Here is a 26,336-nt window from a genome sequence, read left to right as displayed (position 1 = left end):
TGTTTTGAGCCAGCTTGGCTCAGCGCAGTATACTGTATGTTCATTACTGCTCATCCAGCGGGCTGTATATATATACTGTATATTGTATGTAGCCGAAGCTACCGTATTACCGCACATCCAGCGGGCTGTATATATATACTGTATATTGTATGTAGCCGAAGCTACCGTATTACCGCACATCCAGCGGGCTGTATATATATACTGTATATTGTATGTAGCTGAAGCTACCGTATTACCGCACATCCAGCGGTAACCATCTGATTTGAAATTTGATCCATATGATGACTGTCTTACAAATGTATCATAAGATGTTATTCATGAACTTATGATGTCAGAGGATGAACATGAGGATTTTGAAGGATTTTAAGTACTGGTAAGTCATAACCATTTCAATTAAAAAATCTGATGTTTTTAAATGGTGTTGCCTGGGAAAGGGGGTAATCTTATACTGCGAGTACAGCCCAAAACCTATGTTTTAACTGGAAAATTAGGGGGTCGTCTTATACACCCAGTCGCCTTATACGCCGGAAAATGCGGTAGTTGTTTGGCTCCTTTTTAAATCATAATGATAACTGAAATCACCCAAATGGCCATGATCAAAAGTTTACATACCCTGGAATGTTTGGCCTTGCTACAAACACACAAGGTGACACACATGGGTTAAAATGCCAATTAGAGGTTAATGTCCCACATCTGTGGCATTTTTAATTGCAATTAGTGTCAGTGTATAAATAGTCAATGAGTTTGTTAGCTCTTACTTAGAAGCACTGACTGGGCTAGATACTGAGCCATGGGGATCAGAAAAGAACTGCGTAACAAGGTAATGGAACTTTATAAGATGGAAAAGGACACATAAAGATATCCAAAGCCTTGACTATGCCAATCAGTACTGTTAAATCACCTATTAAGAAGTGGAAAGTTCGGGGATCTCTTGATACCATGCCAAGGTCAGCTACACCAAGAAAGATTGCAGCCACAACTGCCAGAAGAATTGTTCGGGATACAAAGGGAAACCCATAGGTAACCACAAGAAAAATACAGGCTGCTCTGGAAACAGTGTGGTGGTTTTGAAGGAGCACAATATGATGACACTTGAACAAAAATGAGCTGCATGGTTGAGGTACCAGAAAGAAGCCTTTACTGCATCAATTACACAAAAAGGCCTGGTTAGGCATGTCAAGGTGTTGTCAGGCATAATCAGGAGCAGACTGACAACTCATGGGGCCCCCAGGCAATAGGGGATCATGGGGCCTGTGTCCTTGCCCACACTCAAAGCACACCCAAAAAAGCCTAAAAAAAAAACAACAAAAAAACAAAAAAAAGGTATCAGGGGCATTTCATGGGGCCCCCTACTGACCCCGGGCAGTGCCCGAGTGCTCGAATGAACAGTCCGCCCCTGGGGATATTGTAACCAGGCCTTTTTGTGGCATTGGTGCAGTAATAGCTTATTTCTGGCACTTCGACCAAACAGCTCATTTTTGTTCAAGTATCACCGTATTGTACTTCTTAAAAACAACCACACCATCTTTTTCCAGAGCAGCCTGTATTTCTTTTGAGGTTGCCTGTGGGTTTTTCTTTGAATCCCAGACAATTCTTCTGTCAATTATGGCTGCAATCTTTCTTGGTCTACCTGACCTTGGCTTGGTATCAAGAGATCCCCGAACTTTCCACTTCTTAATAGGTGATTTAGCATTAATGATTGGCACTTTCAAGGCTTTGGACATCTTTATATGTCCTTTTCCATCTTTATAAAGTTCCATTACCTTGTTACGCAGGACTTTTGACAGTCCTTTTCTGATCCCCATGGCTCAGTATCTAGCCTAGTCAGTGCTTCCACATAAGAGCTAACAAACTCATTGACTATTTATACACTGACACGAATTGCAATTTAAAATGCCACAGATGTGGGACATTAACCTCTAATTGGCATTTTAACCCATGTGTGTCACCTTGTGTGTTTGTACCGAGGCCAAACATTCCAGGGTATGTAAACTTTTGATCATGGCCATTTGGGTGATTTCTGTTATCATTATGATTTAAAAAGGAGCCAAACAACTATTTGATAATAATGGCTTCATATGATCATCATCCTTCAATAAAAGAGCATTTGTTGGAATGATCAGTCATATTTTCAATATCAATGCCAAAATTTCACAATTTCTGCCAGGGTATGTAAACTCTTGAGCACAACTGTGTGTATATATATATATATATATATATATATATACACACATACATATATATACACACACACACACACACACACACACACACACACACACACACACATACATACACACACACCATAATTTGTGTAACTTTCCTACCAACTAAATAATAAACAGTGATTTGGAATATTTTCACCAAAAAATGTAGCAAGATACAATTTGGCCTATATTTGTGTAGAAAGATTATTTATTTGCAAAATTTTATAACAGAAAAAAAGAAAAAAGTTTTTTCTTAAAATTTTTGGTCTTTTTTCATTTATATCACAAAAAAATAAAAAAATCCAGTGGTGATTAAATACCACCAAAAAAAATCTCCATTTGTGTGAACAAAATGATAAGAATTTCATATGGGTACAGTGTTGCATGACCATGCAATTGTCATTAAAAATGCAACAGCGCTGAAAAGTGAAAATTGGCCTGGGCAGGAAGGGGGTAAAAATCTAGGCATTTCTTAATTGTCTTCATGCTTATGAGAAATGCATAATGTAGCTAATGTTAACCCCTACAAATTCTGACCACCTTTAGCAGCTGTAGCAAGTAACATCAGAGTATCCTGCATGCTAAACAACATTCACAAGCCATTCTCTGAGGCCACATACAGTTGTGGCCAAAATTATTCAACCCCCAATGCTGTAAAGGGGTTTAGGGACTATAGTGTACATTTGGAATTGTATTCAGAATCAAATCCTACAAGGACGTTGTAACTACCCAAATGCAACTAAAATGACATCAATTGTTTATGTAATACAGTAGTAAATGGTTCTTATGTGGTTTCTTCATTGCCACAATTATTCAACCCCTTAAAGACTACCACTCTGAAGAACAGAGGTTCATACAGGTGCTTTCCATCAGGTATTGAAAACACCTGTGGATGTCACCGAGCAGCAATCAAGCATAATAAGCACCAATTAGGCAGCTTTAAAATGACTGTGATACTCAGCTCCTTCTAGACATTTACTGGTGTGGTTACAAACATGGTGAAGGCAAGAGAATGGTCCAGGAAGACAAGAGAAGAGGTGATTTCTCTTCACAGGAAGGGCAATGGCTATAAGAAGATTGCAAAGATGTTAAACATACCAAGAGACACCTTAGGAAGCATCATTCGCAAATTCAAGGCAAAGGGCACTGTTGAAACGCTACCTGGTCGTGGCAGAAAGAAGATGCTGACTTCGACTGCTGTGCGCTACCTGAAGCGTAGAGTGGAGAGAAGTCCCCGTGTGACTGCTGAGGAACTGAGAAAAGATTTGTCAGATGTGGGTACAGAAGTTTCAGCCCAGACAATAAGACGCACACTGCGTAATGAAGGCCTCCGTGCCAGAACTCCCAGGCGTACCCCCTTGCTGTCTCCAAAGAATAAGAAGAGTCGACTGCAGTATGCCAAAAGCCATGTGGACAAACCACAAAAGTTGTGGGATAGTGTTCTGTGGACTGATGAAACAAAATTAGAACTGTTTGGGCCCATGGATCAACGCTATGTTTGGAGGAGGAAGAACAAGGCCTATGATGAAAAGAACACCTTGCCTACTGTGAAGCATGGTGGAGGGTCAATCATGCTTTGGGGCTGTTTTGCTTCTGCAGGTACAGGGAAGCTTCAGCGTGTGCAAGGTACCATGAATTCTCTTCAGTACCAGGAGATATTGGATGGAAACGTGATGCAGTCCGTCACACACCTGAGGCTTGGGAGACGTTGGACCTTTCAACAGGACAATGATCCCAAGCATACCTCCAAGTCCACTAGAGCATGGTTGCAGAGGAAAGGCTGGAACATTTTGGAGTGGCCATCGCAGTCACCAGACTTAAATCCGATTGAGAACCTCTGGTGGGACTTAAAGAAAGCAGTTGCAGTGCGCAAGCCTAAGAATGTGACTGAACTGGAGGCCTTTGCCCATGAAGAATGGGCGAAGATACCCGTAGATCGCTGCAAGACACTTGTGTCAAGCTATGCTTCACGTTTAAAAGCTGTTATAACTGTAAAAGGATGCTGTACTAAGTACTAAGATTGAATGTCACTTGGGGGTTGAATAAAACTGATAATGCTGTGAGCACAGAAAAGACATTTGTGGTTATTTCATTATAACTGTTATGTTATATTTGTCTGACCTACAAGTGCCTCTTTAATGTAAATGTAAGCAAGATGACTGAATGATCAAAAGCAATGTCAAACTGGCCAAAACACTCAATTTCAGTGGGGGTTGAATAATTTTGGCCACAACTGTATATGAGTAACATTTAACAAAAAAGTGTTTTACCTGACTCAACTGCATATATATCAATATTTCTCTCAATACGCTGGGGCATCTGGTCATTTTTCACATCTTGTTTAACCAGTAGCTGTGTATTTTTCTAGGCAAATAAAAGTTGAAATACACTGGTTATTATTAGTCCTACGAGAAGTAAAGAACAGGTCTAAATATAAAAGTGTCTTTGAAACTGTGGCCTATAATTCCCATATTTGTAAAACCAAGTATATTTTGAATTGAAGAGTAATTTTCAGGTGTAGCCATCTCTCTGGGCTTTACCAATAGACTTCTAGGGGAACCGTAAGGTTTGTTTGTAAAGGACTTTCCTATGCTTTCCGATCCAAGTGCCTTTTCTGCATCAGGAGATGACTGAGCTAGGGCAGGGAGGGGTAAGGGGGGGTATTTGCTCCCAGAGCCAGTACAAATAATATACTGCATGTTAAACTAGTGGCCCTGAGTACTATACAGGTGAAACGCAAAAAATTAGAATATCATGCAAAAGTTCATTTATTTCAGTAATGCAACTTAAAAGGTGAAACTAATATATGAGATAGACTCATTACATGCAAAGCAAGATAGTTCAAGCCGTGATTTGTCATAATTGTGATGATTATGGCTTACAGCTCATGAAAACCCCAAATCCACAATCTCAGAAAATTAGAATATTGTGAAAAGGTGCAATATTCTAGGCTCAAAGTGTCCTACTCTAATCAGATAATTAAGCCATAACACCTGCAAAGGGTTCCTGAGCCTTTAAATGGTCTCTCAGTCTGGTTCAGTAGGAATCACAATCATGACCAAGGTGAGGACAGAGGGTCAACCTGATGTTCCGGAGCAGGAAAAAAGCCACTGCTAAGGGGAACTCCTGACTGAATCAGCAATGGGCCTCTGCCACTGAGAACTGGAGAGCTAGTCATCAATCCACCAGATAGATGACAGATAAATAACAGATAGAAAAAACACACTACCAAACATGGGAGTAAAAACAGCAAAAACAATCAGTTCAACAGAAGACAACAATTTGCTGGGCCTAGACCCAGGAAAAAAACAAATTACTAGGGGGAAGTTTGGACAACATAAATTCCAGCCAGTCAAAATGAGAGAAGGCTTGAGCCTTCTTAATGCTGAAAGCAGGAAAAAAGTTCCATTATGAGGAAAGGGCTGCCTGGTCAAGCGGCCAATCTTTTAGCAAGATAGCAAAGATGTGAGAGCTCTCACAACAGGAACCCACAGGGAACCCAACCCTGAACAATCAGAAGGGGAAATTATAGTGAGCAGAGTCCTAAAAAAAAAAAAAAAATACCCTACCAGAAGGACAAGCAGAAATCCTACCACTCAATAGCTAAAGTGTACCCGAAAGATAACAGGTAACATTGCAAACCTGCCTAACTATTTCTGCAACATATTTCTAAGAATCAACCACCTACTTCTGGACCATTGCCACAATCTTTACCTGGGAGAGAAGGCCAGGTAGCCCACCTGGGAGCAATTGCCTGATTTGGAGCATAAACATGAAAGAATCCTGATGTAACGGTTTTAGAAGGCTGCAAAACAGCACAGACAAAAGGAGCGAACTCTGACAAACAAGTCCCATGGAGACTTATAGAATTACACTATGCTCCACAGGGGGTACTTGAAGCAGAATCCAAGCATGGTAAAGTATATGTGAACCCTCACCATGTAAAACAACCCATTCATTTTAAAATACAAATAAAAGACAAAACATTTTAATATACATATAAAAAAAATTATAAATTTTTTCCCCTTTTATTTTTTAATAAGTGATCACATTCCCCATGTTCTCAGCTGCATCAGGAAGCTAGGGTGCTGGGGGTGGAGGGGGGCCAGCAGCACACTGAACTTTCCAGTGAATTGCTGTGCGAGGGGAGGGGGGTGTCACCAGAAGCCTGATCATTGGAGGAGAGCAGACTGTGCTCCCTGCATAGCTAGAAAACTGACCACACTTGTGCTCTCATGCCAAGTGTGGTCAGTTTTTAATATGGAAGCAGAGGGACTGGCAGGAAAAGCAGGGATTTCACATAAAGGAAGCAATACAAAAAGAACAGGATACTTTTTCATACAAGTACATGGTACAGCAAACACATGTCAGGAATATGAAATGTTGGGTTGACATATTATTTAAGCCTTTTGACAGTCCAAGGGAGTGAAATGGTATCTAGTGAAGGAAGCTTCCTGCAAAGCAGATAAAGTAGGGCACACAGATACTGAATCCTCACACCTGGCCAGGGAGGTCACCAGCTGAGGAGATCCAGAAGGCAAAGCCTTTTCAGCAGAAGTATCTATATAGTCAACAGAAAAATATGAAGTGCTTTCCACAGACGAATTCCCAAAACTTCCCACAGGAGAAGGTTCTGTAGCACTAATGACTCCAACAGAGGCCCACACAGTACACTCACTTACAGGAGGATCCCCGCACAAGGTGGAAAAAGTCTGTTCTGGTGCATAAGAGGAAAGTCCCGGATGTGGAGGCACATAAAGAAACATTATCAGGGTGTCAGGAAGACACCACCTCGTTCTTAGCCAGGGTGGATTTGATTTAAATCAAGTTGATTTAAATCACTAGTGAAAAGGCTCGTTTTAAATCATAATTTTTAAAGAGCAAATGTCATCTCTGTCACACAGCAGCTCCTCTGACCCGCTGTTGACTCACCGACAGACCCATTCACTTTAATGGGACGGCTGGTGATGTGGCAGCAGGCGAGTGGATGCCCACAAACAGGCACTGCCATGATGGATCTAAAATGACGACAGGTGCTCTCTAAATGTAAGGAATCCGACTCATTCTTGCTGGTAGTTAAAATCTTTATTATTTGCAAACCAAATGAAGGCTTCCTTTTTAGAATAAGAAGCTGTCAGGTTAGTAAAACAGCGATATCAGAACTGATTTTAGGTTAATAGGTTAATCACACATAGTTGGAAAACTACTCAAATTCTTTTATTTCATGTTTTTTCTCATGCTTACTGTGAAATTGTGTGAATACATCAATGCAGTGCATGTTATCTCAGCTTGCAGAGCTTGGATTCATTGAATGAGTTTACCAAAAATGGAAACATTGCAGAATATACAGCCTCATGCTACATAACTAAGCTCCATTTCATGCTGAATAAACTAAATTATTAATGTATCATAAATAGAAAACTATCTTTAGATAGATTTTTTTTTCTCCAAAAGCATTTTTTTTAAATAAATTTGATAAAAATCAAAAAAAATCCAATTTAAATAAATGTATTTATTTTTTTAAATCATTGATTTGTATCTATCCGGTTTCTAGCCAAGGACTGCAAAGTAGCATCCAGAACTTCTTTATCCAAAAGGGATCATTTGCTTGTCTCTCCCTGAGCCCAGACATCCAAACACCAAAGTTAGGACTAAAGGTGACTGGGAGCCCTCAAGAGAAGGGTAAACTATTGTAGAAGGGCAATCCATAGGCACCCCCTCACCCTCAAGGAAGGGGATCGTAATTTCCTTCAGAGGTAGGGAACAGATTGGTGAACCAAAGGCACCAGTGTGATGTCCAGGAGAGGCCATCCCCAAGCAAGACCTGAGAACGTAAAGTCCAGCAGAAGCACTTGGACTAAAATAGTCCAGAATGGGATCCACTTCAGAAGGGGGTCTCCTGAGTTTTCCACCATAAGGATGCCAGAAAAGAGTGCTAGGATGGACATAAGAACAATTGCTTAGAGCAGGTAATTCTGGGGAATGCTGAATGGGCAGAACCTTAGCATAAGAGCCAGGCTTAGCCGAGTCTTGTCAACCTTGTAGACCACGGAATCCCTCAAAAGAGTAATAAGACCGATAGAAAACTTACCTGTAATGAGAAGTGCAAGGTCAAGTGGGACATCAGCCCTGAAGGTCAGTCTAGAGGTGCCAGTGTGTAGGAGACACAAACAGGACTTGGGGGATACACCCTGTAAACAGACCTAAAGATAGACTGATGAGGGATCAATTCTTGGGGTTTAGTCGGGCAGCTACAGAGGGTGACCTGAGCACCCATATGCTGGGGAAGCACACCCAGGGATCTAGCTAAAATGAATATACAGCCCCCACTTGATGAAGTGGAGGGGTCATTCATACAGAAGGGTTATCAGAGGGACTGGCTTTGATTCCTGCGGTCAAGTGAGAAGCAGGCTCTGAGCACCTACAACTACAATAGATGATGAAGGAGTAAGGGAGAAAAGTTGGGCTACGCTGACCCTTCCACAGTCCTCCTGTATTGAGGCATAGCTAATGACAGTGTTAAGGGCAGGTCAGAAGAGACAATGTCCATTTAAAGCACTCAGCTAGAGTGCCCCTCACATTTGTATTGACATCTGTCCCATGTAAGAGACAAGTTTCAGTGCTTGCAATAATCCATCCATCACAAATGAAGCTCAAAGCTCCAGACATTTGGTCCAATTGCTCCATGACATCAGCATTTGCCTTAGTGATGGAGGGGTCCTCTTTAAGGAAGCCTATCCTTTCTGATACATTTTGGTAGATTAAGATTACTACCAAAATAGGACAGAAAGCCATTCCAGTTAATTCAAAAACAGTTCAGCATTAATCTGCACATTTTCCCTCCCCCCAAAGCATAACTTCTCTCTGTATTCCAAAATTCTCCCCAAACAAAAATGCAATCCCCCACAGCACAAATGCTCTCCTCCCAAATCCACCCTCCTAGCACAAATCCACAATTCCTCTTCCCTCCATACTCTCATCCTAGCACAATCCCCCATGCCCCCTCCCACACCAGCCTTTCGCCTTGTACAAATGCCCCCAATTCCAGAAGAAATGTTCACCTCTCCCAAATCCCCCATTTTAGCAAAAATCTCTTACCACCCAAATTCCTCCTCCCAGCTCAAATGTTTCTGCCAAAGCCTATCTCCAAGCACAAATATATCACCCCCCTCCCCCAAATCTCCCTTCCAGCACACTACCCCCCTCCCCCAAATCTCCCTTCTAGCACAAATCCTCTCCCCCACCAAATCCCTCTTAACACAAATTCTATCCTCCCCAAATTCCCATGCCTAGCACAAATTCCTGCCACCAAATCCCTAATCTCCCCCAATCCCTCCATCTAGCTCAAATCCCCCCCAATAGAGCACCACAGTCTGCAATTCTTTTGTTCTTCAAATAAGCTTCCAGAACTCTGATCTGGGAAACACACCAAGTACAGCTTAACTAAAATGTAAAAATTATGGTTTGCAGAAAAAACTGGCAAGAATAAAATCCCAAAGCAAACATGATCTACTCAAGAAGAGGATAAGGATCCTCTGCATCTTGACATGGGTGGATTACTTAAAAAGCAAAGCCTAATGTTAAAACCGCAGTAATTCACTCAGACCACTCCTAATTACAGTTAATTGTAAATTGTTCATTGTATCTCTTTAGTGCTTAACACTAGTTTGCAATAAACTTGCCCTACTAAAGTCATGAAAAATTACTAAATTATATGTAACTCTCTTCATGTTACCAATTACAGTATATGTTTGATCTTTTGCTGTTGTAGTTCAGAAGAAACATCAATAAGGAAATATAAACGTTATCACCATACCTTCTTTCTACTCTTGTTCACAGCCACCATATCACCTTTGTTATCATCAAAATTTGGATTGCCTGAAAAAAATATAGATAAATTTATAAAAAGTAACTGCAGCACAAAAAACTTTGTTTACACTCAGAGAGATCATGAATCACTAGGGGGGACTAGAGCCGAACTCCAGTAATCCTAAACTCACCTGTCAGGGACTCATAGGGGAAGATTTGCTAAAACTGGTGCACTCAGAATCTGATGCAGCTGTGCGTAGTAGCCAATCAGCTGCTAACTTCACCTTGTTTAGTTAAGCTTTGGCAAAAAAAACCCTGGAAGCTGATTGGTTTCTGTTCAGGGTTGCACCAGATTTTACACTCCCCAGTTTTAGTAAAATAACCCCCATTGGGATTTCCGGTTCAGGTGCCGCATGGAGGGGAGGTGAGCTCCCGCTGCCCTCCTCCACTGCACTCTACTAAGCCTGCTATGGCTCGGGGATTCATACCCCCTCCAAAGCCACTGAAGAAGGGGACCCTTATGGACTGCTTTGTGGAACGGTCACATGTCCGCTTCTCCTCTGCCCCTCGCCTGTCACAAGGGGACACAGCGGCTGCTGCTGCCAAGATGGCAGCCGCTAACATCTTGCACAATGACACGGGGACCAGGCTCTCAGCCTCCAGACCCTGCCTCCCCAGCAGGCATTGCCCAGGGTGTGATGGCACTCCTCACACCTACTCTCAAAGCTGCTGTTGATAATGCAGTTCTTAAAGGCTTAGAACAGCTTCATAAAGATGTCCATGCTCAGGCCCAGCGCATTGCTCAGGTGGAAGACCGGGTCTCCTGTATTGAAGACAACTCTATAGCTGTATCAGCTGCGGTGGCCAGACTCATGGCTGTACAGAGGGAACTACAAGGCAAGGTAGATGATCTTGAAAACTACTCACGGCGGAACAATTTGTACATTACAGGTCTACCTGAAACATATACTCCCTCCATGCTTGTTAACATTTGTGCAACGTCCATTCCAGAGCAACTAGGCCTGCGTTTTCCATGTGCAGTCGAGCGGGCCCTCCGTATCGGCTCACCATCAGATTCCCGCTCTAAAGCTAGGCCAGTGATTGTCAGCTACTTGAACTATGCTGACCAGCAACCCATCCTTCAAGAATTTCGGCACACACACGCATTATCTATGGATGGAAACCAACTAATCTTGTTCACGGACTACTCTATAGAGGTTATGCGCCAACGTAAGGCCTTCTCTGTGATTTGCTCTGCTCTCTACCACAAGCATGTCCCATTTACTCTGACATATCCTGCTTGTCCTCTGTATCTAACCAGCGGAAGGGGATCTGCTCCCTTTCACCTCACCTTCTGAAGCGGAACAATATCCCTGAAACGGCTATGGATCAAGGTTCTCCTTCTACACCATCTTCCTCCTCCCCATCCTGCCCTTCCAAAACTAATCAAGCCCTCAAAAACCGCCTCACAAACGTGTGCAATTTGGTCAGGCCAAAGCCCGGTATGTTATTCGTTGACTTTCCTCCCATGATCTACGTAATGGCTCCTCCTACTTTCTATATGCACACTCAGGGGCTACTGTCTACTGTGCTATAGTACTTATCCTATGGTCCTTGTCTGTTTTTTTTTTTAGGCCCTGACAGCACCAAGGCCCTGCCCTCAGATTTTATAGTTACCTGCCTTCCTTATGGCTAATCTCTATGTAAGCCTACCCCCACTGGTAGGCGAGGCGGGCTCACATGCTCCCTCCCCCTTTTGCTCTCCCCCATCCCTGCCATACCCCTTCCCCTACCCCCCCCTTTTTTTTCTCTCTTCTCACCCCCCCCCCACGAAAGTTGAATAATATTTCAGTAGTAAAGTATTTCCATAGGAATTGTTTATTACTATGATGATTCTGGACTCATTGGTCAACTGCCGGCATGGTATTGCGAGGGTCGCAAATTTACCATCCATATCACTATTGCCGCTAGTGACATTGCTATCTCTGATCTCTATGCCCCCAACTCTCCAGGACAGACCTTATATCAAGACCAGATATCATGGGCCCTACAAATTCCAATCAACCCATTGCTACCAGGATCTTTTCGACCTCTCTAATTAATGTTGACACCAAAATACTATCAAAAATTGTGGTGGCCAGGCTGGCCCTGCTGCTCCATACCATAATACAGTTGTGGCCAAAATTATTCAACCCCCACTGAAATTGAGTGTTTTGGCCAGTTTGACATTGCTTTTGATCATTCAGTCATCTTGCTTACATTTACATTAAAGAGGCACTTGTAGGTCAGACAAATATAACATAACAGTTATAATGAAATAACCACAAATGTCTTTTCTGTGCTCACAGCATTATCAGTTTTATTCAACCCCCAAGTGACATTCAATCTTAGTACTTAGTACAGCATCCTTTTACAGTTATAACAGCTTTTAAACGTGAAGCATAGCTTGACACAAGTGTCTTGCAGCGATCTACGGGTATCTTCGCCCATTCTTCATGGGCAAAGGCCTCCAGTTCAGTCACATTCTTAGGCTTGCGCACTGCAACTGCTTTCTTTAAGTCCCACCAGAGGTTCTCAATCGGATTTAAGTCTGGTGACTGCGATGGCCACTCCAAAATGTTCCAGCCTTTCCTCTGCAACCATGCTCTAGTGGACTTGGAGGTATGCTTGGGATCATTGTCCTGTTGAAAGGTCCAACGTCTCCCAAGCCTCAGGTGTGTGACGGACTGCATCACGTTTCCATCCAATATCTCCTGGTACTGAAGAGAATTCATGGTACCTTGCACACGCTGAAGCTTCCCTGTACCTGCAGAAGCAAAACAGCCCCAAAGCATGATTGACCCTCCACCATGCTTCACAGTAGGCAAGGTGTTCTTTTCATCATAGGCCTTGTTCTTCCTCCTCCAAACATAGCGTTGATCCATGGGCCCAAACAGTTCTAATTTTGTTTCATCAGTCCACAGAACACTATCCCACAACTTTTGTGGTTTGTCCACATGGCTTTTGGCATACTGCAGTCGACTCTTCTTATTCTTTGGAGACAGCAAGGGGGTACGCCTGGGAGTTCTGGCACGGAGGCCTTCATTACGCAGTGTGCGTCTTATTGTCTGGGCTGAAACTTCTGTACCCACATCTGACAAATCTTTTCTCAGTTCCTCAGCAGTCACACGGGGACTTCTCTCCACTCTACGCTTCAGGTAGCGCACAGCAGTCGAAGTCAGCATCTTCTTTCTGCCACGACCAGGTAGCGTTTCAACAGTGCCCTTTGCCTTGAATTTGCGAATGATGCTTCCTAAGGTGTCTCTTGGTATGTTTAACATCTTTGCAATCTTCTTATAGCCATTGCCCTTCCTGTGAAGAGAAATCACCTCTTCTCTTGTCTTCCTGGACCATTCTCTTGCCTTCACCATGTTTGTAACCACACCAGTAAATGTCTAGAAGGAGCTGAGTATCACAGTCATTTTAAAGCTGCCTAATTGGTGCTTATTATGCTTGATTGCTGCTCGGTGACATCCACAGGTGTTTTCAATACCTGATGGAAAGCACCTGTATGAACCTCTGTTCTTCAGAGTGGTAGTCTTTAAGGGGTTGAATAATTGTGGCAATGAAGAAACCACATAAGAACCATTTACTACTGTATTACATAAACAATTGATGTCATTTTAGTTGCATTTGGGTAGTTACAACGTCCTTGTAGGATTTGATTCTGAATACAATTCCAAATGTACACTATAGTCCCTAAACCCCTTTACAGCATTGGGGGTTGAATAATTTTGGCCACAACTGTACATCATACTCAATCCGGTTTCATACCAGGCCGCTGTGCGATGCTTAATATTCGCCAGGTATTGTTAGCCCTGGCATATGCTAAAACCCACCCAATGCATGATCTGGCATTTATATCCTTAGATGCTAAAAAAACTTTGACAACATTAGTTTTGCCTGGCTCTTCATGGTCATGCAGACGTTTGGTATTTCGGGCCCCATGTACTCTTCGCCCACAGCTAGACTGGTCACATCTGACTTTATGTCCACTGACATTCCCTTAACTAAGGGCACCAGGCAGGGCTGCCCACTTTCCCCCTTCTCTTTAACACTGCCCTAGAACTTTTGTCCAGACTACTTAATTCTACATCAGGGGTTAGTGGTGTCACGATCGGCAAACACAATCTTCGTTCAGCTCTTTTTGTGGATGATATATTATTGTTTTCCTCAGATCCACCCACAGATTTTACACTACTCCAAAACCTGTTTGTGACCTTCCGTAAATGTTCCGGCTTACAAATCAATTTTGATAAGAGTGAAGTGCTCCCTCTAAACTCTACTACCTTCACTTGCTGGCTCACATCTTCCTCTTTCAGTATAGCTAAGCACTCAATTACCTATTTAGGCATACATATGAGCAGAGAACCATCGTTTCTTAATTACCCTCCTCTAATTAATAAGATTGTACAGGAACTGTAAGCTTGGATGACCCTTCCCCTTTCACTCTGTGGGAGATGCCATCTCTACAAAATGGTCTCATTTGCGAGATTGCTCTATCCTCTACAAATGCTCCTTATTCTGCTAAAGCATTCTGATGTTCAGAATCCATACGGCCCTACAAGCCTTCCTATGGTAACGCAAAAAATCATGCATTGCATTACAGAAGCTAAGTCTCCCCAAGAGTGAGAGGGTGCAGGCTTGACCGAATATTAGATTTTACAATCTGTCTCACCTCCTTCGTCAGAGTCTTGATTAGATTACCATGAAATCACATTACTCTAATTACTCCTTGGAGGAAGCCTTGGTGTCTCCGCTACATCTCTCTGCCATTCTGCACTCCAATCTTAAAGCCTTACCTGGGACTCTCTGATCGAATCTTCTGATCAGAGACACCGTATTGACATGGAGGGAAATGCGGAAGCTTCTTGGCTTACCACAAAGGATATCCTCCTATTTGCCTATTCTTGGAAACCCTATGTTCCCTCTTGCTAGTGGACATGCAGCATTTACCCATTGGTCTCATAAAGGACTTATTAATGTTATATCCGTCTTTGACGATACCAAGCAATCCTTTCAACAATTCTCAGTCTTGGCTGCTCAATACTCTCTACCAGGATCCCACATCTTCTATCATCATCAGCTGGTGACATTTCTCTGGTCATGCTATACCACGAAACAGGATCCCTTTCAATGCTCCTTCAGAGTTTCTACTGTGACAAGACTGCTACTCCATTTCAGACACCTACTCTCATCTAATCTCTCATCAATCTGCAAAATACCACCTTACTTCATTTAAACCATGGACCCCCATACGGTCTACGGATGAAACTCCGGACAAATACTATAGGGATACAGAAAAATTGCCTCGGTTGTTTTCTGCGAAACATGGCGCGAAACTCAATTCAAAATCATCCACCGGACCTATTATCCTTTCTCAGCGAACTGCCGCCTGCCCAACATGCTCTTGGTGTGATTATTCGATCAACCTTGTGTCATCGCTTGTGGGAATGTGCTCGAGTCTCATCTTTCTGGGATCAAGTTTTTCGTTAAATCAACTATACAACATCTCTATTTCCAAAGATCCCATGATATGTCTCTTTAGCTATGAAGAACCTATGAATTCGGAACATCCTAACGCTCTTCCCCAGTGGATACACATCTGTCTATTAGTAGCTTGCAGAGCCCTCATGCAAGCCTGGATCCATCCAACCCCCCCCTTTCTCAAAATGGTGATACAGGCGCTAACTAATCTATTCAATTTGGAAAAGCTTCACACCATCACTCAAAACTTCCAAGTCCACATGTCGTTTTATCTCAAGATGGAGACGCTACATGGAGCATTTCTTTACAGCTGCTGAATTAGCCACTCATATGAAACTCTTCTGTTATACAGATTGGTATCTCAAAGCTAATCAACACATTGGATAAACTCCAAGTGACCAACCCACCTTCTAGCCCCACCCCTCCTCTGTCTATCCACAATGAGTTTTATCTAGCCCATATGGTAATCCTTATAAAATGTCTTCTCAGATAGAGATGTACTTTTGTTCAGGCTACCACAACCAAGCTTCCATTCCTAGGAATTTGCTTAATTTTGAGGTTTGGCTCTTTTTACTGCCATGTTGTATCACACAATCTTGTCAGCAGGCAGGGGCCATGGTAGATGTGGGCATCTGAAACCCACTCCTGTTCACCTTCCGAAATTCGGTGCAGCTGGCTACTCAGCATGCACCTCCTGAACTCGCACCTGTGCAGTAATGACACTGCACAGCGCAGTTTATTGATGGAAGGTGGCCATAGCAATGGTGGCATCAGCAGAAGTTCCCGCCCTGTTGTTATGGCAACCTGTCAATCAGAAGACCTGGAAGTCAGATGCAGTTGGGGAAATAATGCGAGATTTCATTATTAGTCAATTCGCTTGGACTCCTGGGAAAGATTACGCTGATATCCCAGGAGTCCAAGGGAAGCGCCCTAAATTGACATCGCCTAGGCAGCCAAACCAGAAGTGCTGAGTACACAGATAAAAATAAGGTATTCAGACTTAAACTGTCTTAACGTCGCTGTGCAAAACAGGTAGGGGGCGCGCGCGAGGCACGTGCCCCCCCTGCCTGTCCCGCCAATCGCGGCAGCGGGTATCCATCACCGAGTCCCGGCTGGTCTTTACCTGCCGGGTCCCGGCGATTACCGGTAATCACTGACAGATTGACAGATCACTGTTTACACTGCAGCTCTGCTATCTGTCATTTCAGAGCACGCTGAACCTGAGAGAAGACTTTATCTCTCAGGATCCGCATGTTCCTGTGAAGTACACACCCCCACCTCCTAGTAAAACACTCCCCTCACACAGTTAACCCTTTCATTACCTAAAAAATGTTAACCCCCTTCCTCCCCAGTGCCATTAGTACAGTGTCAGTTTTTTGCACTGATCACTGTATTGGTGTCACTGGGGATGTCAGTGACTCCAAGTCAGTTCCCCCCAGTGTCAAAATGTCCACCACAGTCCCACCATAAGTCGGTGATCACCGTCATAAATCGCTGATCACCGCCATTATTAGTATAATAAAAAAAAAAATCCCAGTATCTTTCCCGCCATTTGTAGATGCTATAACTTTTACATAAGCCAATTAATTTACACAATAAACCTCCATTGCTAGTATAGTGTCTGAACGGGTCAATATCTTTGATCAGATCAGCACTATACCAGCGTTCAGATTAGTATAGCGTCCCCAAAAATGCAGCGTTAGCGGGATCAGCCCCAGCACCTGCCAGCACCTGCATTTAGCCCCTACGCTTACCCCCCCCCTTCTCCCCCAGCAAGTTCAGTGTCAGTAGGTCACTGTCACTTGATACATTGCACACAAAACTGCAGTGTTCACAGAATAAGGCCTGATCTCTGTTAGCACTTGCCGGTAAATTTTGATGACTCTCATATGCAGCAGAGTGCCAGTACTAGTGCCGCTCTACCTTTTGGTGAACTGGCAAGTACCAGCGGTCTAGTACATCTTGGTCTTTCACATACCTCCTTGATTTTTTGAGCTGTTTTTCACGGAATATCTGTATGCATTGATTGTGGATCAAAGCAATTTATATGCACAACAATTTATCGCCACCAACCCAAATTCAAACCTTGCCAGACCATTCGCATGGAAACTCATTACGGTTTTTGAATTAAAATTTTTTTTGGGCCTAACCCTCAACATGGGCATTACTAAAAGAAATGAATTGCGGTTGCATTGGTCCGCAGACCCGATTCATCATATGCCCGTGTTCTCTGCTGCCATGGCCAGGCATAGATATGAGAGAATAATGTGTTTTATGCATTTCAATGACAATACCCTCTGTCATCCTCGGGGTAACCCTGAATTTGACCGGCTCCCCAAAATTCAGCCCCTCGCAAATCACCTTAACCAAAAATTTGCAGATGTCTATACTCCCCAGCAAAACATCTGCGTTGATGAGTCCCTCTTAATTTTTCTGGCCGCCTTGCATTCAAACAATTTCTCCCCAGCCAGCGTGCCAGATATGGGGTCAAGATGTAGAAGACCTGTGAGAGGGCAACAGTCTATACTTATAAGTTTTGGATTTACGAGGGAAAAGATAGTCACGTGGAGCCCCCTGGATGCCCAGACTACATGGGGAACAGTGGCATGATAGTTTGGAACATGGTGTCATCCTTTTTCCATATGGGGTACCACACTTTTTCTGGCAGAGATTTCTTCTCATTTTTTCATTCAGTCCACAGGCTGCATACAAAAAAAAAAAAAAGAATATAGTATATACAACCAACAAGGACCAGCAACATACTGGTACATCACTGGACTTTGAATGGTTATACCAGGATGATCCCTACAGCTGCAGTCATCATCCTGGTATAATTTTTTTTCAGCCGGCGATTGGCTTTCATGTAAAAGCAATCCTAGTGGCTAATTAGCTGCAGGATTGCTTTTACAAGCAGCGGGAGATGATGCCCCCCCCTCCCCCGCTGCCTTCCACGGCCTTCTTGGACAGTTTCGTGCCATCGGGGGAACCTGAGAATGCAGCTGGTGTTTCTGCCAGCTAACCATTGAGCTGATTGGAGACCAGAGTGGTGCCAATCATCTCTATAGTCGAAGAATTCGGAAGCTACAAGCATTTCATCACTTCAGTTTCGCAGGATATAAACAGCACCATTTGAAAATTGGGAAAGCATTTGATCACACCGATTTTGGTTTGATTAGTTAATGTAAGGGCAGAGGAGATATCCAGAGTCTGATAGACCCCAGATTTCTCAAAAAAGAATATATGACAATGCCCATTAAAGTTATAGGGGATATTTGCATTCCCTGTTATAGCATTAAAAGTGATCAAAAAAAAAATAAAAAAAATAATACAAGTTACAATGTAAAAATAAAATAAATAAATAAATAAATCACCTCTCCCATGCGCGCATACCTGTGTGCACAAGCATTGACCCTGTGTCAGTATGTAAACAGTTGCATCATTCATGTGAGGTATTGCCGTGAACATCAGATCAAGGGCAGTAATTCTAACACTAGACATCCTCCGTAAATCTAAAATGGTGGCTTTTAAAGGCTTTTAAAGCGTTGCCTATGGATATTAAAAATGTTTGCAGTTTGTCACCATTGCACAGGGCATGCGCAGTTTTAAAGCATGTGATGTTTGGTATCTATTTACTCGGCATACCATTATCTTTTATATTTTACCTAATAATTGGCCAATATATTGTGTTTTTGTGCATTAAAAGTAAAAAAAGTGTATTTTTAAAAAAAAATTTGCATTTCAAAAATCGCTGCGTGAGTACTATGTGCCATAAAAAATTGTAGTACCCACCATTTTATTCACTAGGTGTCTGCTTCATAAAAATATATGTTTAGGGGTTTAAATTAATTTCCTAGCAAAAAATACTGATTTTTTCATGTAAACAAAAAGTGTCAGAAAAGGCTTGGTCTTCAGGTGGTTAGAAGAGTGAGTGATATGTGGCATAAACTTCTAATGCTGGGCATAGAATGCCCCCGCCCCCACCCCCCTAAACTACCCGTTTTTGGAAAGTAGACACCCCAGACTATTTGCTGAGAGGAATGTTGAATCAATGGAAGAGTTTATTTTTTTACCACAAGTTTTTGGAAAATGACAAAAAATATATATATATATATATTTTTTTTTTTACACAAAATTGTCACTTAAATGATTTACTGCTCACACATGCCATGGGTATATGTGGAATTACTCCCCAAAATACATTCTGCTACTTCTCCCGAGTATGGGGGTACCACATGTGAATGTGAGAGACGTTTTGACAGTCTAGACAAGTACAGGACCCCAAAATCCAATAAGCACCTTCAGGCTTTTAAAGGGCTTTATTTCCTCATTACACTTCCAGACTACCTATCACAGTTTCGGAGGCCCTGAAATGCCAGGATAGCACCTAACCCCCCCAAATGACCCCTTTTTGGAAAGTAGACACCCCAAGGAATTTGATAAAAAGCATGGTAAGTATTTTGCAGATCTCATTTGTTGCCACACGTTTTTGGAAAATGAAGAAAAAAAACAAAAACATATTTTTTCTATTCTTTTTTTATATTTCAAAACCTTGTGAGAAAAAATGATATCTGTAAAATACTCACCATGCCTCTTTTTAAACTCCTTGGGGTGTCTACTTTCCAGAAAGGGGTCATTTGGGGGGGGGGGTGTTTTGGTGCTATCCTGGCCTTCAAAACTGTGATAGGTAGTGAGGAAGTGTAATGAGGAAGTTATGCACCTTCAGGCTTTCAAAGTAGTCATTGGATTTCAGGCTCCTGTATGTGGCTAGGCTCCCATAAAGTCTCACACACGTGGTATCCCCATACTCAGTAGAGTAGCAGAATGTATTTTAGGGCGTAATTCCACATATACCCATGGCTTGTGCGAGAAATAAATCATTTAAATGACAACTTCTTGTAAAAAAAAAAAAAAATGTTTTTTTCATTTTCCAGAAACTTGTGGAAAAAAAATAAATCTTCCATGGACTCAATATGCCTCTCAGCAGATAGCTTAGGGTGTGTACTTTCCGTAAAGGGGTCATTTGAGGGTGTTTGTACTATCCTGGTATTTTAGCACCTCAAGAAATGTGAGGGGCAGTCAGAAAGTAAAAGCTGTGTAAATTCCATTATCTATCCCATATTTTGTAGATGCTATAACTTTCACACAAAGCAATCAATATACACTTACTGGGATTTTTTTAACCAAAAACATGTAGCAGGATACATTTTAGTCTAAATTTATGATGAAATTTTAGTTTTTTTGGATATTTTTTATGACCGAAATGAGAACATAGTTTTTTTCCAAAAAAAATTTTTTTCTTCAAAAATTTTATGGTTATAGCGCCAAAAATAAAAAGTGCACAGGTGATCAAATACCACCAAAAGAAAGCTCTATTTGTGTGAAAAAAAGGACAAAACTTTCATTTATTTACCGTATTGCATGACCGCGCAATTGTCCATTAAACTAGCGCAGTGCTGTATAGCAAAAAAATGGCGTAAATTGCAGTATCTATACCATAGTTTGTAGACGCTATAACTTTTACACAAAGAAGTCAATATACACTTATTGGGATTTTTTTTACCAAAAAACATGTAGAATAAATTTTGGCCTAAATTTATAACTAACTTTGAGTTTACTATATATTTTTTATAGCTGAAAGTAAAAAAATATTGTTTTTGTTCAAAATTTTTGGTCTTTTTTTGTTTATAGCGTGAAAAATAAAAAACGCACAGGTGATCAAATACCACCAAAAGAAAGCTCTATTTGTGTGAAAAAAAGGACGTAAATTTCGTTTGGGTGCAGCATTACATGACCGCACAATTATCAGTTGAACTAGTGCAGTGCCGAGTAGCAAAAAGAGGCCTGGTCAGGAAGGGGGGGGGGGGGGTAAATCCTCAGGAGGGCAAGTGGTTAAAAAAATGGAAATAAACCCTCTAGATGCATAGAAAATACCTTCTCTCCTCTCCTAGAGTTCCTTCCTATGGAAATACTTACTTTTCTGAAAGGTGATAATTGCATACGGCTAGAAACCCCATCTGCTTTGGGTGATGAAGCTAGTGAAGTGAGCACATTTGCTCCACACCCTAATGCTCATGATTTTCAGGGAATTACCACATTCACATCTGTGGTCCCATTCCCAAAAAAAAAAAAAAAAAAAAAAAACATTTAGAAACAGCATTGTTTCTGATTGCCTCAAACAACATACCATTAGTCTATAAAGAAATTCCTGACAACTAAAGAACAGGACATAGCAGCTGGGTGTCCTGACACAATCACTTGGAAGCTGCAATTTCAGAGGCTTTTCTTGACAGCTAATTTATCTGTGGTAAACACAGAATCACATGGCTAGCAGAACAATGTTCTCCCTCAGAACACTACCTGCAATTTTGACAAGGTCTCTTGAAGGCAAACACAGAAACATCAAGAATTGTAAATGCTTATTACAGCGTTTTTCCTTTCCATATTTTTTTCATTCACTTGCCGCGTGCCTCTGAACTTGCTAGAAAGTTTGACTACTCCAGGAAGAGCCAATTCTGTAGGCTCTTCCCGTTGCATATCCTATTCCTCTCCTGGTAGTGTCTAATTACTGTGTGTGCTGGCCCAGCTACTACACCACTCCATCCACTGCACAGCCTTTTTTTTTGTTATAGCTGCTGCAGTAGTCTCAGGGCTTTTACTTGTTTATGAAAGGGAGGCTTTTACAAGTTAATAAAATGCAAAAAAGTACATTATGGCAAGATTTTTGTTGCAATGAAGGGTCTGCTGACATGCTCTCTTTAGGCCTCATACACACTGCAGCTGTCAAATGTCTGCTGCTTTTGGGCAGTCTAAATGCATGTATATGTGCCTAAACGCTAGATGCGCTTAGCTTGAGCATTCACCCATTTCAATGGCCAGAATAAAATTACTATTCTGGCTAATGAAACGGATGAATACCCAAGTGCTTGACACACACAGTTCTCTGTTTACAAAAACAAATGTATACAGAGAACAGAAAGTAAGAGCAGCACACGTTACACAATGTTAGACACAGTTAAAGTGGTTGTAAAGGCTGAAGGTTTTTACTTTCATGCATTCTATGCATGAAGGTAAAAAACCTTCTGTGTGCAGCAGTGCCCCCAGCCCCCTCAATATTTACCTGAGCCTCATCGCAATCTAGCAATGTGAACAAGTCTTGGCTGGTCCGGGTCTCTGCCTCCTCTTTGGCTGAGACATAAAGCAGGAGCCATTGGCCCTCGCTGCTGTAAATCACATCCAGTCAGCCAATGTGGGAGAGGGGGCTGGGCCAAGCCGCAGTTCCATGTGTAAATGGACACACAGAGCAGCAGATGCCACCATAGCAAGCTGCTTGCTGTGGGGGCACCCAACAGGAGGGAGGGCCAGGAGAGCCTGCTGGGGACCTGAAGAGGAGTATCCGGGCTGCTCTGTGCAAAACCGCTGCACACAGTAGGTAAGTATAGCATGTTTGTTATTTTCAAAAAATAACCTTTAGAATCGCTTTAATTCTAGGATGTTAACCTCTTCCAAGCCAGTGTCAGAGTACAGTTTCATCACCTGATCACTGTATTAGTGTCACTAGCAATGTGTCAGTTAGTGACCCTCCCAGCCAGTGTCTGTTTGTGCCAAACTGATCACCACCACAGTCCAACTATAAGTCGCTGATCAACGCCACTACAGTATAGTGAATATAGTTGTGTAAATTGCAGTATATATGCCATAGTTTGTAGATGCTATAACTTTTGCACAAAATCAATTAATATGCACTTCTTGGAACTTTTTTTTTTTTAACCAAGGACATGTAGCAGAGTACGTTTTGGCCTAAATTTATGAAGAAATGTGATGTTTCTATTTTTTTTATTGGAGGTTTTTTGTTTATAGAATATAAAATTAAAAACCAAGTGGTGATCAACTACCACCAAAAGAAAGCTCTATTTGTGTGAAAAAGAAAATTATATATTATTTCATTTTGGCACCGTGTTGCATGGCCGCACAACTGCCAGTTAAACAAGCACAGTGCTGAATAGCAATAAATGCCCTGGTCATGAGCATGGGAGTAAAATGTTCTGGAGCCAAGTGGTTAAACCATAACTAATATACCTGTGCTGTGTTTTTAAAAGCAGTTGTGCTTACTGTAGTTTAACTGCACTTTCCAGCTAGAATATTTTCCACTAGGATGAACGGTACAGCATGTAAAGTATGTGTTCTATTCCATAAAACTACACGCAAAACACAGAAGAGAATCTCTCCTCTGGAAAAGGCATCAAAGTGGTTCTCTAAAGTCTAAGCTTTTTTTCCTTAATGCATGTTATGGACTGAAAATCCACAGAATGGACTAAAAATAGCTAAGTACACAAATCTTTTTTTTTTAATACAGGTAAGTAAGGACAGGTAGCAGAAGGGGAAGAGAACATTTTTTAGAATAGTGTGAGGCTGTAATTCTACTTTGTGCCACTTTTAGCATTTAAATACAGCAATACTGATTAGAGCATGTCCAATGGACATAAAATCTTTTCAATGTTATCTTGCTTCATTCCAGAGGAGAACAGGCTCTTTATGCATTAAGCACTAGCCTACCGGGCACTTATACCCCCTTCCTGCCCAGGCCAATTTCCAGCTCTCAGCACTGTCACACTTTGAATGACAATTGCGCGGCCAAACAACACTGTACCCATATGCAATTTTTATCTTTTTTTGTGACAGATAGAGCTTTATTTTGGTGGTATTTAATCACCTGTGGGTTTTTTTTTTTTCTTAAACAAACCAAAAACCACTGAAAATTTTGGAAAAAAAATGTTTTTTCTTAGTTTTTGTTATACAATTTTGTAAATAAGTGATTTTCTCCTTCACTGATGTGCGCTAATGAGGCTGCAGTGATAGACATCACTGATGGGCACTGAAAGGCAGCACTGATATATGGCACTGATGGGCAACACTGACTGATTGGCAGCACTGATAGGTGACACAAAGGCAGCTCAGATGGGCACTGATATGTTGCATTGATGTGCACTGGTAGGCAATGATATGGGGCACTGATGGGCACTGGCACGAGGCACTGATAAGCACTTACATAAGGCACTGATATACACTGACAGGTGGCACTGCTGGGGCTACACTGATCATCAGTGCCCTGATCATCAGTGTACATGTCCCCTCCGCGGAAAGCCGATTACCGGCTCTCCTCTCCTCTCGAGCGGTCAACGTGACAGCTCGAGAGGAGAGAAATGCTAATAACCGGCATTTCCCTGTTTACATGTAATCAGCTGTGATTGGACACAGCTGATCACATGACTGAGCCGACATCTTCGGCTCTTTTCGTGATCGGTGATCCGCTGTGCCCGAGGGACACAACGCACCGCCGATCGCCGCGCACTCCCTGAGCCGCGCATGCGCAGTGAGAATGGGAGGACGTCATATTACGTCCTCCCAGAACGAGAGAACCACCTTGCGCCCGTCATATTACTATAACACCAAGAGGCCACATATATGCATACCAGAATGTAAACAGAACTGTGCTGAGAGTGTGTACCCTCCATGCTCCCAGCACAATTATCAGCGGCTAACGGAAAGCTTCCAATTTCTACTTGCGATTGGAGCTTTCTGATCATGTGACCGCTGTGATAGACAAGATCAGAATTTCGCCCCACCTCCTGGCCCTTTAAGAGGTTTCTGATGCTGGAAGGTGGGACAGGCTTCTGTTGTCTGTCACAGCGGTCATATGATCGGAATGCTCCAATCGCAAGTAGAGATCGGGAGCTTTCCATTAATTGTGGGTAATTTGCCAGTAATTGGCAGTAATCTATTACTGCCGGTAATTGTGGTGGGAGCCGGTGTTAAAGTGTTACTGAATCCACAACAGTAAAATCCATCTGTATATGCAGTAAAGCATTATTGTTATACTCACTCTGGAACCTAAGGGGTTAATCCTCTGCATTGTGCAAAAATGCCGTTTTACCGTTTTCTCTGCCCCTCCTCTTGTTCAAATGTCCAGGTCGTATCTCCTGATAAGACAGACTGAATCCGTAGCCACATGCACATGCTCAGTTTAGTGTGTATTGCTAGAGAGGTTTTGTTTTTTTCTTGGGAGAATGCATGTGATCAGCACAAGACCAATAAGCACTGTCCAGACTGAGGTCAGGGGTTCTGCATCCTCCTAGAGCAGAAAGAAAACTCCTCCTACAAGCTTTAACCAATGCTCGGCTGGACACTGATAGCAGTCACAAAACTGCTCTAACTGCTGATGAGAAAGTATTTAACAGTTTATATTTACTAAAATAATTGCATTTCCATGTTCTGTGTACTGTGCGAGACAGGATAGAGTGAATGCAGGGCCCTGGGTTTAGTAACACCTTAACCACTTGCCAACCGCGCTATAGCCAGTTGTCCAGTCCTGGGAGGGAATCATATAACGTCCTCCCAGAATGCGCCCTCGGGGGTGTGCACCGGGCAATCTCCATGATCGCTGTGTCCTATGGACACAGCTGATCACCTGATGTGGTAAAAGGCCAATTACAGCTGCCTTTTACTGCATGATCAGCCGTGTCCAGTGACACAACAGATCACTGGTAAATGCAGTTGCCGGTTATCGCCTGAACTTTCCTCACGCTGTCACAGAGTGAGGAAAGTACTGCTGATAACCGCAATTGTCAGAGGACGGATCGGCACCGATCATCAGGGCACTGATCGGTGCCCAGCAGTGCCACCCACCTGTGCCCAGCAGAGCCACCCACCTGTGCTGCCCATAGGTGCCACCCATCAGTGCTGCCAGTCAGCGCCACCCATCAGTGCACCTATCAATGCCCATCATTGTTGCATATC

At 42.4% G+C, this 26,336-nt stretch overlaps 1 protein-coding gene across 1 annotated transcript in view; it reads right to left on the bottom strand.

Annotated features, from left to right (window-relative positions):
• LOC149466032 (uncharacterized) overlaps positions 1-26,336 on the bottom strand; it is an 80,430-nt gene that overhangs the window by 49,081 nt on the left and 5,013 nt on the right. The window contains exons 2-3 of the mRNA XM_089673053.1: positions 10,024-10,085; positions 4,478-4,571 (exon numbers count right to left, since the gene is read on the bottom strand). Coding sequence (XP_089529179.1) covers positions 4,478-4,571; positions 10,024-10,085 — 156 coding nt within the window. The remainder of the gene's footprint in view (positions 1-4,477; positions 4,572-10,023; positions 10,086-26,336) is intronic.

This window comes from Staurois parvus, unplaced genomic scaffold, assembly GCF_062004578.1.
Source record: "Staurois parvus isolate SC_StPar_1 unplaced genomic scaffold, SC_StPar_1.0 ptg000133l, whole genome shotgun sequence".
Taxonomy (NCBI): Eukaryota; Metazoa; Chordata; class Amphibia; order Anura; family Ranidae; genus Staurois; species Staurois parvus.
The sequence above is the reverse complement of the archived record's forward strand: the minus strand, read 5'-3'. Positions and strand labels throughout refer to the sequence as shown.